Genomic DNA, 18,775 nt, shown 5'->3' on the forward strand with positions numbered 1-18,775 from the left:
AGGCTATGTGTGTATTTTTAAGCATGGTATAGAATTCTAGTTTTCAGGTTTCTTTTTTAATGAAATGTAGAATTGAAAAGTAAGTTAATAAAGTTAAATAAAGTTATGATAGCAAAGCATGCAATAATAATAATTTTGCACGGTTTTTTGTAGCTTCCAAAGTCTAGTAAAGAAACATTTGGCTAAGAATCTGTGTATTTCCATCACATATCGCTTTCCATCGTTATCTTTCGTCGTGCCATTAAAATTCTCGGTTAGCGAAATGGAACATGACATTTTTCTCACAAGCATTAAGATTTAATCCCTATTAATCTTTCAGCACAGAATTTTGTTAGTTATCTTTTATAAAATTTGCTAATCATATACAGTGCTCTGATTCACCTCTGGACTTCTTTGCTAAATTTTTCTTTCTCAAAATATACGAATAAAAATAAAGCAGTTGTCTTGAACTTCTGCTATAATTCTGTTATATCAAAGTTCCAAATATCGGCAAACGAGCTGGTTGCATGTGTGTTTTCGTAATTTCTCTCGTGTGTAAAATATTAAGACGGCTTTTTTTAGAATATCCTTTACGAAGGAATTCTTTCAAGTAGTAGGTAATTTTTGTATGCTTTGTCGTATTCGACCCAAGAAAAAGGCAATATTGAGTTCCTGTATTTTTAAGTAATCTGAAATTTCTTCATACCATTTCCTGCAAGTTTACTTTTGAAACTGAAACAAAATTAAAAACAACAGACGTTCATCACAATGTATCGAAATCTACTCTCACGGTGTAACACCGGACATTATCATTTAAAGTCTAATTCTAGGTTGGGAATCTTTGACCTTGGTCACGCTTGTGTGACGGTAACTTCGCTACTTTGGAAAAAGCCGTGACAAATCGCATCGACTCCCGTTGATCTACAGACAATTACAGAGACTCAACCAAGACTCGCGAGTAATTGCTTATGTTCTTTCTGTAATTAAATTTTAACGCCTTTGTAATGGATGAGGTTTCGAAGTGGACGTTATGTGTTCGAAAGTTCTTTACCTAAGCAAGAGCAAAGACCATAGGTTAAAATTATCGAATGAATTTGTGCCATGCTATTTTTTTATAATATTTCACCATTACTTTCACATGCCTATGATTTATTTTTAAGTATAGTAAATGTTATTTTGAAGATTTATGAATGTTATTCGGAATAAATGATGTAAACGAAACGAAGAATGATGTCAACATTTCGATGAATTCAATTTAATAATTCTGAAAAGCAATTTCGATATTAATTCAACATTATAGAAAGTGATGCAAGAGTTTATTATTTTAGATTCTACCATATAACTAACAATATTGTAAAAAATTTTAATAATAATAAGTAATAATCAAGTATTATAATGATAATATTAATTATTATTATATATAAATATTATTATATTAGTAATTATAATAATAATAATTACTATTATTATTATAATTACTATAATAATAAGTTATTACAATAATAATAATACTTACTATAATAATTAAATAGTAAATATTAATCAAGTATTATAGCGGCTAATAATCAAGTATCATAACGGCTTATATAAACTACTTGCAATTGTAACCAAGAAAGCGTCTTAATTTGCTCAAAATTGCATTGTATTCGTACTTTTAGATTCTTTTCTAGTTTTTCTGAAATTTCATTTGGGGAATGATTAAACAATACATTCTCTCCATATTATGAAAATTATTGCTCAGATATTACTTTAAAGATTTTCATAAAGGTTATAAATTAATCTTCTCGATATAATGCAAATTTATATTAATATAGTTGGCTTATCTAAGTCAAAACTGGTTTCAGTATCTCAAGATAAATCTTCTTCCAAGTAAAACTTATTTTGAAATTCTGCCAAATGGCATCTTTAATAGCTGTTTTATCTTCAATTAGGTCCAACATTGTGTCTGATGAAGGTTTTTTTCGGTTATACATCTCATTTTAACTAGGCTGCAGTGAATTTCATTTCATCGCGAAAAAATATTAGCATGATTTCTAAAATAAATTAAATATTTGCTATCACTGTAGCTTTTAATATTGTTAAGTCGCTTTTAGAAAATATATTTCCTTATTTTGTTCATTAAGATCTCTAAATTTAAAATAAAACAACGAAAGTCTTCAGACTTAACAACGACTTCCAAACAAGACTTCCAAACTTAAGACAACGAAAGTCTGAAGACTTTCGTTGTCTTAAGTTTGAAAATTCACGAAACTCTCTAAATTTGTCTTACAATCTGTCTGCCAATTTAAAACGTATCATTTCGCTCTTAACATACAAATTTTAAATCGTTACGATATAGCAAACATAAAATGAATCAGATTCATGCTAAATGCATTTGAAGGAAATTTAGAGTACAGTGTGTTCGAAACGTCCATACTCTTTATAGCCTTTTTAGTTTTACGTAATGTAATGGATTCACTTGGGTAGTTGTCCAGGGGAGCAATTTGTGACCTGTAATGTTGGACACACTAGCTTATGTGCCTCTAAATCACCTGAGACATACTTCTAATTATTTAAAGTGTGAGCAGGTCTTCGGTTTTTCTTAGACCTATAGTAGAAAAATAGCCATGATATCCTTAATACACCCAGTTACCCACAGTGGAAGAAGTTTTTTTTCCACCATATGAAATCTGAAAACGAAAATAATCTTGAAAATAGAATCATGCTTCAGCAGCTGTGCTTTGCGCTACATTTTTACGTGAAATACCTTAACTGTGCGTTATTAACTTAAAATATCATCTTTAGAAATACCACATGGATATAAGAACATCCAGGATGCACTCTACAAATCATTATTGATTAGCACAATTGATAAGAAAACGTAATTAAAAAAGTACTGACGTTGTTCGGTGTTATCTCTGTCGTCTCTTTTCCTTTTATTGCTACCGTTGTCCTCCAGGGGGTTTGGAATTCCAAGAATTCCATTGATGGAGTAGGAAGGCCTTTGGTCTGGATGTGAGGTGACAATAACCGTGGAAGTCATTTGAGGGCTAGGACTATTGGAACTGGACGTCACCACATGTTTTGCTTTCTCAGCAGCTTTGTTACGCACAATCCTATAAATACAAATAATTATTAGAGGATATACCTTTTTTACAGAAACATTTGCATAAGCATTTCTCCCTCAGACTACATTTAAAGTTTATCTGAGGAAAGATTTAAGTATGCAGGTGCTTAACCATATACAAAAAGGCTTTGTTTGGATAAATTCATCACTTAAATGAAAATATCAAGGCCAAATGATTTGTAATTCGAAAATGTACTTAATATGCCTGCTGATATTATAGCTCAATCTTGTCAACCTTAAGAACGTTTAGAAAGTTTTAACATTACGTTATACTTAAGCAAAGTTATTTAACATACGGCTTATTCTACAATGTTTTAAACACCTAATATCTTTATTCATTATAGCAACGGGTGTAAAATGCAATGTGGTTGTAAGGAGAAACAACATTAGTGCCTTTCTCTAAAAACATACTAGGTATAAAGGATTTTTGAAGCATTGAATTGATAACTGTATGATTGAGAAACTGATGGTGTATGTACTAAAATCAAGACCGTTAATTTAAATTTTTTCGATGAGGTTCGAAACAGCTGATAGAAGTGTTGGAGCATTACACTTATTGTTGTTTTAAAAGACATGCGACTTTTCGGAATCATAAAGTTTTGATTGTAGGAGTTGTTCCTCATTTTTTAGACTCTTATGTTCCAAACAGGAGCATCCTGTATCTGGTTACCTCCACTTTAAATTCAGATCCTTCACATATCACATTTAGCGTATATGTTAACCCGAAAAATAAACAAGATTTGAAATTCGAAGCGAGGCCCTCCAGCGCTTTTCTACACCGTTTAGGTCGAAAATCCTAAGGCCAATTGCAACGGTGTTTTGAATTATACTCGTATATTTTTAGTGATTTTGGACATCACTGAAGAGTAACATAGGATCTTCGCTTAAATATAAACTAAAGGTAAATAAATAAGATCGCTTCTGATTACAATTAGAATCCTGCTTTACCTAAGTAAAACACGAAAGTGAAGTAAACAGTTTATCAATTTTGCAAGCTGAATCCAATCAATCATTTTTAATTGCATAGTAAAAATTACCCATGTCTGCGTAATCATTTTATCAGGAGGAAATTAAACATAAGGCAAATATTTTAATTAATAAATTAAAAGCAATATTATCATGATAAAGCTTTTTTACGAGGAATATACTAGTGGAATCTTGCAAATTTATTCAAAACAATGAATAAAGAAGTATCACACTGCTTAAATATTTCAATATTCCAGTTATAACTTATTACAAATACTGATAGTTATATTCATGTTACAGAAATTTTGCTTGAATACTTCTGCAGATGCCTTCCTATGTATATAAGGCTATGTTTCAATTTAATTTCTTTGACGTGTTGGACGTTTTGGATTACGAAATCGAATACTCAAAATGAAGACCACGAAGAAGATATATGATAAATGTAATTAAAGTAACATTTTCAAAAGGATAATTTCTATATTGTTAAAATAATTAATGGGTGATCAAATGCTAATTAAGGACGCATTATCTGTCAAACTATAATGTTATGATTTGATGAAATTGTAGCAAGAGACCTTCATCGACTCCAGTCATTTTCATACAGCTTGACAGCAACCTTCTCTAGTATTTATTGTTATGAATCTGCGAAAGTTCGCCTCTGGAATAAACTGATGCTGTTGCCAAACGAATGTACCTTTCTTCATATATTCCTTTGTCAACTCGTCTTAAATTGTGAGTCTCAGTTTTAATTAGGATGGACTTTCAATTTTAGAAACTTGTATAGAAGCAAACAATCTCTCAAATTCGAAAGCTCATAAATTAAAATGCCGTTAAAATGAATATGACCTTTTTTTGGAACTAATGCAATAATTCGTAAAAAATGTGTAGTTCATGAATAGGAAGCTAATTAAAAGCACAAGTCTACAGTACGTATCTTTCCAGTTTTTTAGATGCAGTCTCAGATTTCTCTGAATTTGTTCAAGAAAGATATATTCGAAACTCGAGGCTTCCAGATAAAAAATGATTTCATTTGCGTGCGGATTTATTCCTTCCGCAAAGGGTGAGGGAAGTCGCTTTATTAGTCACTGCTAGAGGAAAACATTTCCAGACAAATAGAACGTCAGCAATATAAATGTTTGGACGAAAGAAGGGGGCCCACACGCGGAGGTCTCTCTGGCCGTCATCCAGATCGACACGGAAACACATTTCCAAAATAGAAACCATTCGCCCCTCTTCATACATCTTTTTTGCCACTCATTACCTAATTGTAATACTTATTTCTACGATTGATAGTGATCAAGCACAACAAAAATCGTTACGAAGCAGCAGGGATTCGTTTTATCAAGCTAATTAATCATAGACACAATTCGTATTCAGTCAAGCTGTTAGTCCTCCGAACTCCAACAACACAGAAAATAAATAACTAAAGCTTCTCTCTTCCAGCTCTTAGCAAGAAGATACATACGTCAACCAGTGTTTATGTTTACAGATTTATCAATCATGACAGCGCTGTCTATTAATAAAAGTTGCAGAAAAATGTCCAGGCTACCAAATTCTATCTTAGCACAATCAACTGGTATGGAATACTGATTAAATACAGCTATCTGCTAGACGTTTAAATTTTATTTATTTGCGGCGAATTTTAATTTAACTGATTAACTTGTAGAATGGGCAGCTTAGATTTTTTTGATCGAGTTGGAAGCTCTAGTGGAATCTTACGTTAACGATCTAGAACAAAATACAGGACAAAGTTTTCTAAAATTAATGTGTTGTTAATTATAGCTTTCGCGAAAGTATATTTTTATTCTAAACAGTATAAACCACTATCTTTAAAGAAACTTTTCTTTAAAAGATATTTCTTCATTGTTCGAGCAAATTAATGTAATTTTTATTTTATACTTTATAATTTTTAATAATGATAAGTATTTTGCAGCATAATTTAACTGTTTGGAAATTGTATGTTTTAATTAAATTAATTAAATTTGTCTACGTGATACGTATTTTAAAATAATCTGAAACTGTTAATGTATGTCACAAACATTAAAATCTTTGTAAGAAACAGTTAACCAAAGCGCTTAGTATAAAGAGTGTGAGAAAGTTAGAATTTTTTTATATAAATTCTAGCGTGCATATTTTAGTACCGCTGGAAGTTTTTTTATTGCAAATATTGCATACACATTCGTCTTTTTCTGGCATCAACATTATATGAAAAATACAGTTTCCAAAATTTTTCAATACCAAAAGAGTTTTATATATTTCAAATTCATAATTTTAAGAATTTTTGTTTGCTTAGCACTATTTTTGCATAGATGTGTAATCTGATATTTTTGAATAGATGTGCAATCTGAAAATTAGGCTTTGTTCTTTAAATGATGTATTTCATTGAGCAGTAATGTTTATAATAATGATAATTTAATAATATAATAGTGAGTGAATGACGATCATGATCATTTTCTGCAAACAGATGAATACCTAATAATTGATAGAAAGAAAATTACATCAATCATAAGTGATTTTCTTCCTATCGGTAATATGCTTCTGGCATACAAGTAGATAAGATATTTTTTAATTTCATCTAGAAATCATAACAATTTATTTAATTATTTTAGCAAAATAAAAAGCGAAAAAATTCCCTGTTGAATAAATCTATGGAAATTTCCCTGGAATTTCCTAACAAATTCAAACCATTTGCAAATTTCAGCAGCAAATTGTTAGCATTTGAAATTCCAAACAAGCAAAAATGGAGCAAAAATTTCATGGACATAAGATGAGTAGGCAATTTAACCAGACAGCGGTAAAGAATGCAGTAAAAATCTCCTGCTTTGGATTATTTTGCACTTCCTTAAACTCACACTTGCTTACAAATGGAGTGTTGTGATCTATTAAGAGGACATTTGTTTAAACTCTTTTTTATACTATTTATGTTTATGCTAAGCAAATCATCGACTTCGTCTTAAAACACAAACAAGGATTTTTCACGAAGCAGAAATAACAAACAAACAAACCTGTTGATGGAGCTGACAGAAGGTATGTTGTCTTGATCACAAATTCCATCGGCTAAAAGCCGGTCCCTGATTTCCCAAGCGAACATGGTTGGGTTTTGTTTTTTGTAATTGGCTATGGCGTCTACCACTTTAGGGGTGGCCACTTTTGGTTTGCTTCCTCCAATGACTCCCGGTTTGATGGAACCCGTTTCGTAGTACCTGTGAGAAAACAAGAAAACTAAATTTTTTGCAAAGCCACTAAAATGAGAAAACTGTAAATTACAAAAGTTCGCAAGTTCTCTCTGAAATAAAATCGACAATAAATACATTCTTCAGTGCAGATGGGCACATTCTTTTCTCACCAGTTATAGAATCGACACAAATGTGATAAGACAAATTAAGTAAAATTGCATAATGACCAAAGGTGTTCATGCAATTAAATAAGACACCTACAAATCAAATTTTACCCACAGATATCTTGTTAATATAGTAATACTATTTTATAGTTCATTAAAAAATTTAAATTGCTAAACTATAGATTAAATGAGGTAGAGATGATATTCATAAAATAAATATACAAAATTCACAAAAAATTACAGTAGATAGTAATTTATATTTTTCTCCCATAGGGATTGCAACTGTGCAAGATTAAGGAGTCTAGTATTAAATAGCCATAAGTGCCATAAAAACAAATCAGATATATCGAAAGCTATAATAACGGCATTACTGTATGGTGATTTACGGTAAGGTGGCAATTTACGCATCAGGTTTAATGGTATTAAAATTTTTTACTTGAAAGGCAATAAACGATATACTGCACCAGCATTTCTTTAAACTTAAAGAATTCAAGTACCTTTTTCAAATTACGCGTATTTCGATAATCTTTAACAATTAACTTATGTAACTTATTAGATTTTTATAAAGGAATTTCATGAGGAATCAAATTTTGATTCAGAAAATTACTCCATGAGACCTGGAGCTGTAAATTATCTATTTCTAATAATTACTCATGGATCTTTGATTTAAATCAAAGATCTGAGGGATCCTCGGGCATCTATTCGTTGTTTCAGACATTTTATTACAGTATTAGTAAGACTTGGATTATGTAACGAATCGAATAAACGAGCGCTTGTAACTCACTATGGTGTGAATTCCATGGGAATGAGAAAGGAAGAAGTAAAATATAGAGAACATGTCCAATTTTAAAATTGTGTACACATTTTAGACTCAGCTATAATATTAAACAAAGATTAAATTAAAAATGAGTAATATTAAATCGAGATTAAATAAAGGTGGATCGATTATTTTATTGTTTTATTTTAGAACAGAGCTCAGACTTTGCGCAACAATAAGCAGTTAAGTCAACCAAATAAATCATGAAATTAATGAAAAACTTTACTGTACACAATATTTCTGATAAAATTCTGTTAATTATTAATAACATTGATCAACTGAGTGCATCTATGCCACACATATATTTTTCTTTTCGCCTTAGAAAAATGAGAACTTGGAACAATTAAAATCACATTTATATTGTACATTTAGAAAGGGGAAAAAACTTTATTCCCTACGTGTACAGAGACTAAGTGACTAAGTACTGATCGAACAATAAGTCAATAATACTCAATTTTAAAAACTAAGAAGACTTACTTGATAGCCATATGCTAATTTTATTCAAATTTATTATAATGAATTAAAAAAATTATCATTTATTTGTTAGTTGGTTTTTATTTTTAATTATTTTATTTTACTTTTAATTACTTATTTACATTTTAAAATTTTTTATTATTTATTTATTTTATAAAAAATCTCCTACAAATTTGTATGAAGACAAATTATAAATAGCATATGTATTTTAAAAACTTTTATATTTTCCTAAGCGAAGACCGTTTGTAATAGGTAGAAATCAAACAGAGCACTTTGCCTTCTTTCCGTTTTCGTGAAAGAGGGCGACAGAAATAAGATCTGAAGGCTTATGTGAAGAAACGTATTCTTTTTAAATAATTTTTTAGTGTGCCGCTCGTAAACTGGATATCGCCTTTCTTGACTGGATGAATGCCAGATGCCGCCTACTGTTTTCCTTGGAGCACCTGTGTCAGAATTTTTTGACTAGACACAGTTGAAAAATTATTCGAATATGTTGGACTGCAAAAATTCGGTCTTTTTTTTTTTTTTTTTTTTTTTTCTTTCTTAAATTTTCCTTTATTTCCAGAGATTAAATTTAGAAGACGGGTTAAGGTAAATGCATATGTATTTAATATTATTTTTGTCAATAGCATGTGGTTGTTTAAGCTTCAAAATCGGCTGTATTCGACCTTTCAATGTTTTTTTTTTTTTTTTTTTTTTTTTCTTTTCAATTTTTATTTTATTTTATTTATTTATTTTTTTTTATTCCATGAGGAACTTTTTCTTCCCCGCCCCCAAGAAAAGACCTTTGCAAAGTAATAATGGCGAATATTTCAAAAAGCTCATCTAACTTTATGCGAATTATAAATAATTCAGATTCCTTTTTAACTAGAAAAATATGCTGGTTTATAAAGTAGGAAATAAAAATTTATTAACAAACTCAGTGCTAAATCTGTAAGAAATTATCCATTTTCCCCATGTCTGCTCTATTGGAGAGAGCGGTCGGCAAGTCCGATGGGTAATCGAAATATCCTTGCTTCGAATCCCAGCGTGTTCATATTTGATTTCTCTTGTTGCCTGGCTCCGGTAAACTGTATTAACAGTGCTGCAGAATCTTTGTGAACCTTCAATAAATCGCCTCAGAGGGATCCATCAGAGCATCGTTTTCTCCTTTTCCTTTGACTCGAAAAGACTTCTGTAAATTTTTATCTACCCTTATTCCACGTGCACAAAATTGATGTAACCTCCTAATCTTACCCGGATTGAAGTCTAGACTAAGAACAGTGACAATCAGCTATGTTATATTAGCTATTTACGTATATACAAATATTGATAATTGCCATTTTTACTGCCATGTTAGCCCTGTCTCTTTTTCCATTGCTATATTAAGTCATTTTTAGGAAATTTATTAAGGGGAGAAAAGACGACATATATTTAATTTCCATAAAATTACTACTATAACTAAGTTATTATTATCTCTGTAAAAATTTTTCAAAAAATCATTTTCATATTTAATGTTTTTTCCCGTTTATTTACCTTGCGTTCAAAGAAAAAGGTTAAAAAAGGTTAGTATTGAGACAAATGATGTTATTTATAAAACAAAACAAAATGTTTTTTATGGAAAGCACTTTTACCAAAGTAATTACTCGAAAATAAGACTTCCTTGGTTATAAGACCCTCCCCTTACATTTTAAGATAAATGAGATAAACAAAAGTTTAGGTGAATATTTAATGAGAGCATAGCTTCTTATTAAAATGAAAGATAAGCACTTAATAAGACGCCTTCATGGGAGAAGGGTTGTTCTAAGAGAAACTAGCTCATATTTATGCTACACATGGGGAAACCATTAAATACAACTATACAGCTGGCCAGTTCCCAGGACGAACTGCCTTTAATGTACGAAATTTCATCTATTAAAACACCTGATTGTAAGATCCCACCCGAATTTTAGAATCAAAATATAGAGCCAAAAATGGAGGTCTTATTTTCGGGAAAGTATGGCAATAACATCTGAAATTAAATTAAAGTCTTATTATTTCGTGGTACTGATCAGGACATCTGTACTTCTAATTGTTGGATGATAATAAGAATACTTTTGTAAGAAAAGCAAAAAATTGAATTATCATAATTTTTGATAGAGTTTTATAATAGCAAAGATTAAAATAATGCATATAATTATTTTTAAGCCTCCTTTTTTCCACTTTTTTTTAGTGAAATTCAGAGTAAACAATATTAATTTTAATTTGAACTCTCTTCTTACTCTAAACAAAAGCATTATAGATACAAAATAACTAACTTCTCTCTTCTGTTCCTTTTTTACCCCTCATTGTGCGCACGATTGTATGCATAATGGATTGCATGCATTGCTCGTAGCGAGCAATAAAAGAGCGGTATATTGAAAGTATCCTATGCTAGACTAAGCCATGGCGGTAACTTTTGTAAAGGATTCTTTTTCTAAGAATTAAAATCATTTGATGTACAGAGTGTATCAAATTGAGATGAAGGAAGTAAGCTCTGTTTCATTCACTTCGCAACTCGTTTTCTCTTCCTACTTTGTTTTTAAGAATACACCGCCTCCCAGATTAGAAGAATCTACGAAAAAAGAAGAATGATGGAAAGATTTGATATGCAGCAAGGAACCAAGTATCAAGGCAGCTCAGTCGCTGAAAATATTGACAGCGAATTAAAAAAAAAAGAAAATTATACAAAATAAAGATAATTTTCTTTCTTCTCTAGACTTGATTTATGGTATTCATGGGCTTAAAACAATTACTAGACTGAGAATGATAAAGCTAAGAAAATAATCGTTTATAACAAAATACTTGTAAAATGGGTTTCGTCATCCATTCAGATTTCGAAGCATTGATTGTATCCCCATGAACCGTTTCATAAACCCTCATGTATTTTATAAATCAATATTTGTACTTGTAAGTCAAGATTCGTTTTCTGCAAAATCATAAGTACGTTATCATTAATTTTATTATTAGTAACCTATTTTTCAGTTCAGGGGCGTAGCTAGAGTTTCTAGCGCCCGGGGACAACCGAAGAATTGGCGCCCCTTCCTGTGTGCCAGAAATGGAAAATATTTCATTAAAAAATTTCGTAGCATCAATTTGGCGCCCCTTGGATGCTGCGCCCGGGGACAGATGTCCCCCCTTGCCCCACCCTAGTTACGCCACTGTTTCAGTTTAATGTTCCTTATACAGAAATCTTTGTACTTTAAATCAACATTTCAATCAGAAACTCCATCTCATTTAAAAGTTAGCTAATAGCAGAAATTTCGTAGTCATTGAATACGTTTTATAGCCAACTATTACACTTTTTAATAAAATCAGTGTCTTCTCCAGAAGACCTCAAAAGATACTCTACAAATATCTTTACCATACTTATCCGTATATGTGTTTTAAAATTTGAATAAGACAGGGCGTCAAACATTTTTACAAACAAATAATCTTCGCTTATTTTTATTGAAAGAGTTGGTTGCACGACAAATTTCTAAATTTAATAATGTTCATTTACTTTTTGTCAGTCGGAAAACCGGAAAAAAATTTGAAAAAACCGGACACGAATCAATAATTTAAGAAAAACAAAAATATTAAATATATTTTTGCTTAATTACACCTATTTAATTAGGAAGTAGTTGATATAAGTACAAATTATGATTCCCATTCAACGGCTTTTTATTTTCCTAACATGTAATAACGGCTTTTTATTTTCCTAACATGTAATATTTTCAAAAATACCTCACACAAAAATTGTTAAAGTACGTAATAAAAGCTTTCAAACTGATAACATATTGTTTCTTTAATTAAAAGAAATTGTTTCTAAAAAGAAACGTTGAATCAGCTTTTAAATTGCTGCCACCAAATATTATTGCTCTGTGTTATATTTAAAGAAATTAATAATGAAGAATCTGCATAAATGTATGCATATTTCTCGCATTGTGATAAACTGTCTATAAAAAATTCTAAAGATATGCTTTTTTTAAATATTTTGGGATATTGCTGTTGAATTGAATTTTATGTGGTATAAGTGCCAAGATCATAATATTTAATAAATAAAGGTAACACAATAACTATCTATTTACGACATCTATTTACGATCTATTCATTATTAGCTACTCATCTATTTACGACAAAACGAATCTGGGGTATAAAATTGCGAAGCACGTTCAGAAATAACATGAAATGGTGTAAATGAACTAAATTTTCACTACTTGTCTACTTTTCTTCAATTAACTAATCACTTTTGTTATACTATATTTTACAGGCTCATAGATATGTTTTATGTCTTATTTCCTTTCGTACTCTAAGAGCTTAGATTTACTTGAACACAAGAAAGTGAATGAAGACTAACTGAGGGAGACCTTCTTAAGGGAAATTGTTTCTATTCTCATTACACATGAGAAAAATTACAATAATCAACTCTGCAGCCAGCTCGTTTATCTGGAATCAAACCCGTATCCAGTTCCCATTGCAAGCCGTAAAGTTAGAAAGAGGAAAATCGAAATTCTTGTTTAAAACTTTCAGACGAAAAAGATATTATACTGAGATTTAACAAAAAATACGTACTTTTTTATATCAATTAAACACGTCCCCATAATGAACGAAGCATTCAAATTAATAGTTCATATAAAAATGAAAAGTGCAGCATGAAATTTAATTTTTAGTAGGACATAACCATTCTGTTGAAAGACAGCATTAGTCCTTAGATTAGTCGAAGTAAAAAAGCGCTTTCAAAAGAAAATGTTGCAAACATTTTAGACATAACACTCGCATGTGAATTAAAGAATGCTTAAATTTTGTTAAATCTCGGTATAAGCACAACTGATAAATTATAAAGACATAAAACTCTATATTATAAACATGCTTTATTTTAACGGCCGACGCGAGCTATGTGTTTTGGTTCTTTGCTGCGTAAAAGTGGCGCAGGGATGGCCCATTAGCTCCGCGTTTCGCGTGCCACTCCTCACCTGCTGCTGCGCGTCAGTTTCACCCCCTGATGGATGATGTCTTATTCCTTTCCAACTCTTTTTCGTCACATTCATGCCTACCCCTTTTCCTTAGCTCTACCGGAACCGTCATATTCTCAATGACATTGAATAACGACACTGTTGTACAACGTCTGTCCTTGGATTTCTTCAATGAAAAAAATGCCAGTGAAAGGAATTGCCAATGAAAAACCATTGAATAACGAAATCAGATACTACTATTAAAAGCGTGAATGAAAATTAATCCTCCTGATTCTATTAAATATCTTCAGCGTCAGTTATCGAATACTTACTATGCGATCGATACGATGTCCAATACGTTAAAACTTGTTATGAGTTGTTGATGATTATTTCAGAAAAAGCTTGAAAGTACATATGCTAGATGTGAGGAAATCTTAAGTATCTGTCTTGCAATCAGTACTTCTGCATTCATCTATCTTACCTGCTTCTGCTTGTTTCCAATTTCCAGCTTTTTTCCCGCCTTTTGGACTGGTCTTAAAAATGCATTGAGCGAGCGTATTATTTCTAATCATGACAACCCAAATACAAGAGCACTGTTCCGTTATTAAGAAGTAAATCAACAATTTAACGATCGTGAAACAGCAAACACGTTTAATCTCTGGCACCATCGTGATTCCATACAATCAGATAAGCAAAGTTATATTACATATATTCTTTTATAGGTTATATTGTATATGCCTAACATAAAATTCTACACTTTATACTGATAAGCATAATTTCTTTAAAATGTTGCTCTGAACCAGTCTCATATGATAGTACTATAGCAAAAAATATGACAGTAACTTATCTGCAAAAATAACCTAATAACAATCCAACTCGAATCATTAAGCCTTTCCTTAAGCACTATGCATCAGTGCTATCCTTTAAATTTTTAATACTAGTCTAGTGAAAAGTATTAGAATTTTCTGTATTTCTGCTGTCAAGTAAAATAAGAGTTATAGCTTCAAAGTAGTTTAACGGTTTTGGGCATTTTATTATTTTTTATTAAAGCAGTAATTTCTCATAGCAGATAGAAATAAGATTATTCAAATAATTTTGATATAATTCTTACTGACGATGCTATTCGAAATGTGGTGTGGAATAAGCAAAATTTAAATTTGTCACCAAATACATCAGGTGGAATGTAACGGATGACTTGATAGCTTAAAAGTATTATTTGTTGTTTTGATTGGAGGTTTTTCAGTTTCAAATGTTTTATAGACCCACATTAAAGTAATAAATGTAGCAGAATTCAAAATGCTTTGATGGTAAAACAACTAAATGTTACTTAGAACAATAAGATTTCCATACAAAATGCTCTAAAGAATTTTTTAAACTGTAGTTAAATATTTAAAAGACTTAGTGTTTAAATAAGTAGACATCTGTTTTGCATTTTAAGAAAAATTTAAAAGAAATTATCCTAAATCTACATATAAAAAATAATAATCTATTTCATGAAGGTTATCCCCCTATCCTTCAATAACGTAACCTAAGTAATTTTATTTTATCATTTTAAGGTTTGATTATATCATTTTAAGGTAAGATTTCTTTCTTTTTTTTTTTTTTTTTTTTTTTTTTTTTCATTTTTCATTTTTCTTTAGGAAGTACATATCAGTATTATCCTTTGAATTTTTATTACTAGTCTATTTGACAAAATTTTATATTTTTCCGTAAACAGAAGTTATAGCTTTAAAGCGGTTTAGAGTTTTAAAATGTTTTCACTCTAAATTTTAATTTACAGGCACATTTAAGCTAGTAACGGCAGCAAATATCAACTTTCTTAGATGGAAGGTGACCGAAAAGAAATTTCTTTACAAAATGTTGAAAATATTTCTTAAAAGTTATGGTTAAAGATTTGATAGTTAAGTGGTTAAAAGACTTAAAGACTATCTTTAAGGTTAGATAGCTAAAGAGAGGTGTTTAGCATTTTAAGTATAGTTGAAAAATAAGTTATAATAAGCCTACATAAAAAATATATAATATTAATATAATAAACAGAAACTTATTTCCTTGTCTTTTATCAATTTCTAGTGCTGAAATTTTTGTTAAACATACTCTTTATTATTATCTTTATTTTATTGCCGTAATTTTTAGTAAGTATTCAAAAGTGTGGCAGATGTGTTATTATTTTTATTTGTCAAAAAATGCTTTTGACTTTACACAATAACTTGCCTTTATATATATATAAGATCTGCGGAATATTTTTATTCTACGGATTTAAGAAATATTTTTATTTTTTTTCTTCTTATCTCACTGAAGCTTCTCTGTTTCTGAAAACTAGATGGCTTTTCAGGGCTATTTTTGTGCTTCCTCGTAAAAAGGAAGACCATAATAGACGAAATACGGATAGCAAAGAAGAAAAAGAGAAAAAAAAAAAATCTAAAAAGGAAATAAATCCGATGGGAATAAATAGAAGACTGACCTTCCGAGTATTTTGGAGACGCATCCGTGCGAGACCCTGAGCTGCCTGCTGATGTCGCATGGTCTGACCCCCTGGTGAGCAAGCTCGACTATCCGCTGCCTTACCATGTCCGGCAAGGGGCGACCGTTCACAAACACGCCACCAAGCTGGTTCACCCCACCATGACCTGCAATGGTAAAAAACGCTCAAACAATATTCATTCAGTTTATAAAGTTTCAAGAAAATAAACATATCTAACACAAGAAAAGAGATGCTTTTACTTCACTTTGCAAAGGCAGCAAATATTTTATTTTTGCGATTAGACATTCTAACAAAAGAAAAGGGTTGAGTCACTTTTGACTTACCTTACCTATATAACTAACAAATGGTAAGTAAAAATTCTTCTTTCCCTCGTATCGAGTATTTTTTTTTTTTACTTATTACGTGCTCCGCCCTTAGGCACTACACGGAAAGGGAGGGATGCCCCGTGGAGGTCTTTTTAAGGGAAACTGGCTCGTATCCACGTTCGTATCGAGTATTTGGCCATGAAAATATAATTTATTGTGGTATATAAAATAGATCCCAGTCGTATCTTTAATTATAATGATGATGATATTAATAACATAATAATAATTATTATTAATCGTTACTTCTAAAGACCACGTTTTGGATTTTATGAGTTATTTTAAATATCAACCTAAGTAACCTACATTCTCCTACAGAAGCTTATGAATCTGTCATCATATTTGTTCTTTATTTTTGGAGGCATGTTTCAGATAAAAACGTAGTTTTTAAAGTAACGTGAATGAATAAGCATACAATACAGCTCTTAAAAAAATATATTAATTTAACAACCTGTTGAATGATTTTTGCTATTTTTAACTCGAGTTAGTAGACGCACCTTTTGTTTATAGTTAAGCAAAGGAGCAATTTTAGTTTGGCATACACTTGGGAAAAAACTCTACCGATTTCGTGAACCTCTTTTTCAGAAGCCATAAAAAATTTACACCTATTATTTTTATGATTATTACCAAATTCAGTTAGTATTCAAACATCATAAATCTTTCTTTGTGATAAATAATACATTAATATAAAATATCCATAAACATTTAGAGAAAGAAATTTTCATTTTATAAGCAAGCACATTTATAAAAAAAGAAAACACAGGTAAAGAGAGTAATAAAAGTAGCATAAAAGATTGTAAGGTTTATCCTAAGTTTTTAACAGTCATATTTAGTTAAAGCTACTTTCCTGTCCTTAATAATTTCAGCTTACAATTTCCTACCAGAATGTGTTTTTAGAATCTCGTTTAATGCAAAAAAGAGGGGCATTCAAGTCGAAGTTCCACTGACTTCGAGAGAGAGTCCCAGAATTTCTGACTAGCGCGCCTTCGCCTTTTGGCTACGTCTCTCTCTAAGCTGTTACTACGCTCGGCCATATTTTAGGCACTTGATAGCTTGCTAGCTTATTGGATATTTAGGGGCCAACTACTTACACTTTTGATAGCTTCGGCTATATCTTTTTAGCTAAGCATTAGTTAAGTTTTATTTCTTATTGCTTTGAGTTCAAGCCCAAGTGGAGGCTTTGCTGTATGCTCTGAGAAAGGAGCTGACTGTTAAATTCTTAGTTTGAGAAATAAAGGGTAATTAACCTGTCTTGAATTTACGACTCTGTTCTTGAACTAAAGTGATTATTCGCTTAACTTAACTATTCACGAGGTTCCTGTACATTTAGCTGTTAGATAAAAGAGTGGAACTCCACAAGATAAATGAATATTAGCATTAAACACTTTTAATTAATATATGAATGACATTGAGATTTAATGTTGATAGAGAAGGAACACAAAATTATTTTGATTATATTTTGATCAACAGATGTGCATTATAATTTTATATTTAATATTTGTTACTTTGCTAGTTCTTTCTTCTGCACTGGTGATTATATTATTATAAAGTTACATTTAACATATATTATTATAAATATAACTGGCATATATTATTATAAAGTTACATTTAACAATTATAGCATGTAATTACTATGTGACATTATACATTTCTTGATGAATGGATTGATGTATAGATAAATAGATAGATAGGTAATTGGCCGAAAGATTTATTAAAGTATACTTAAATAGGTACTATTTGTTAAAGAATAAATATAGATGCCGAAAGATAAGTAAATACATATATCATTTAATTATAATAAAGGCCAACATATAATCAGATAATAGGTTAGAAAAACATATAAATAAATTATTAGATATTGGCCGATAGATGCATATGTACCCACATTTAGATTTAGGAATGAATATAGTAGTAAGAATGAGGCTGAATAACTGCAGGCATTTTTAATCATCTATTTAAATAAATATACAAATATGTACATTAAACATACAGATACAAGCATAAATAACTTCATAAAATAATATTAATAACATAAATGTTTATCCGATTATTCATTTAAAGACTTTTGAAAGTGTTAAAGCTTAACCAAACAGGATGCAGACAGAATTATTAGTACTAAAATACAACTTCACATTTCCATACAACTTAATAGTTTACACACCCTCCAAATGTTAAATCAGAGAATAAATTAGTACCGTTAGGAAGAACTGATAGGTGTTAAGATTATTATATCGCTGCAAGTTAGTACCCTTAGAAAGAACTGATAATTATGAGAGTATTATGTATTGCAGGAAGGTATAATCGCCAGATATTAGGCC

General features: G+C 30.5%; 1 protein-coding gene across 5 annotated transcripts in view; it reads right to left on the reverse strand.

Annotated features, from left to right (window-relative positions):
- Window positions 1–18,775, reverse strand: part of LOC118185904 (uncharacterized) — a 189,376-nt gene that overhangs the window by 50,221 nt on the left and 120,380 nt on the right. For all 5 annotated transcript variants that reach the window (XM_035355855.2, XM_035355854.2, XM_035355852.2 and 2 more), the window contains 3 exons: window positions 16,075–16,240; window positions 7,057–7,254; window positions 2,860–3,074 (listed from right to left, as the gene is read on the reverse strand). In XM_035355855.2, coding sequence (XP_035211746.2) covers window positions 2,860–3,074; window positions 7,057–7,254; window positions 16,075–16,240 — 579 coding nt within the window. The remainder of the gene's footprint in view (window positions 1–2,859; window positions 3,075–7,056; window positions 7,255–16,074; window positions 16,241–18,775) is intronic.

The sequence above is a fragment of the Stegodyphus dumicola genome, chromosome 7, assembly GCF_044657685.1.
Source record: "Stegodyphus dumicola isolate Sdum_Otavi_A_Nest chromosome 7, ASM4465768v1".
NCBI classification, from domain to species: Eukaryota; Metazoa; Arthropoda; class Arachnida; order Araneae; family Eresidae; genus Stegodyphus; species Stegodyphus dumicola.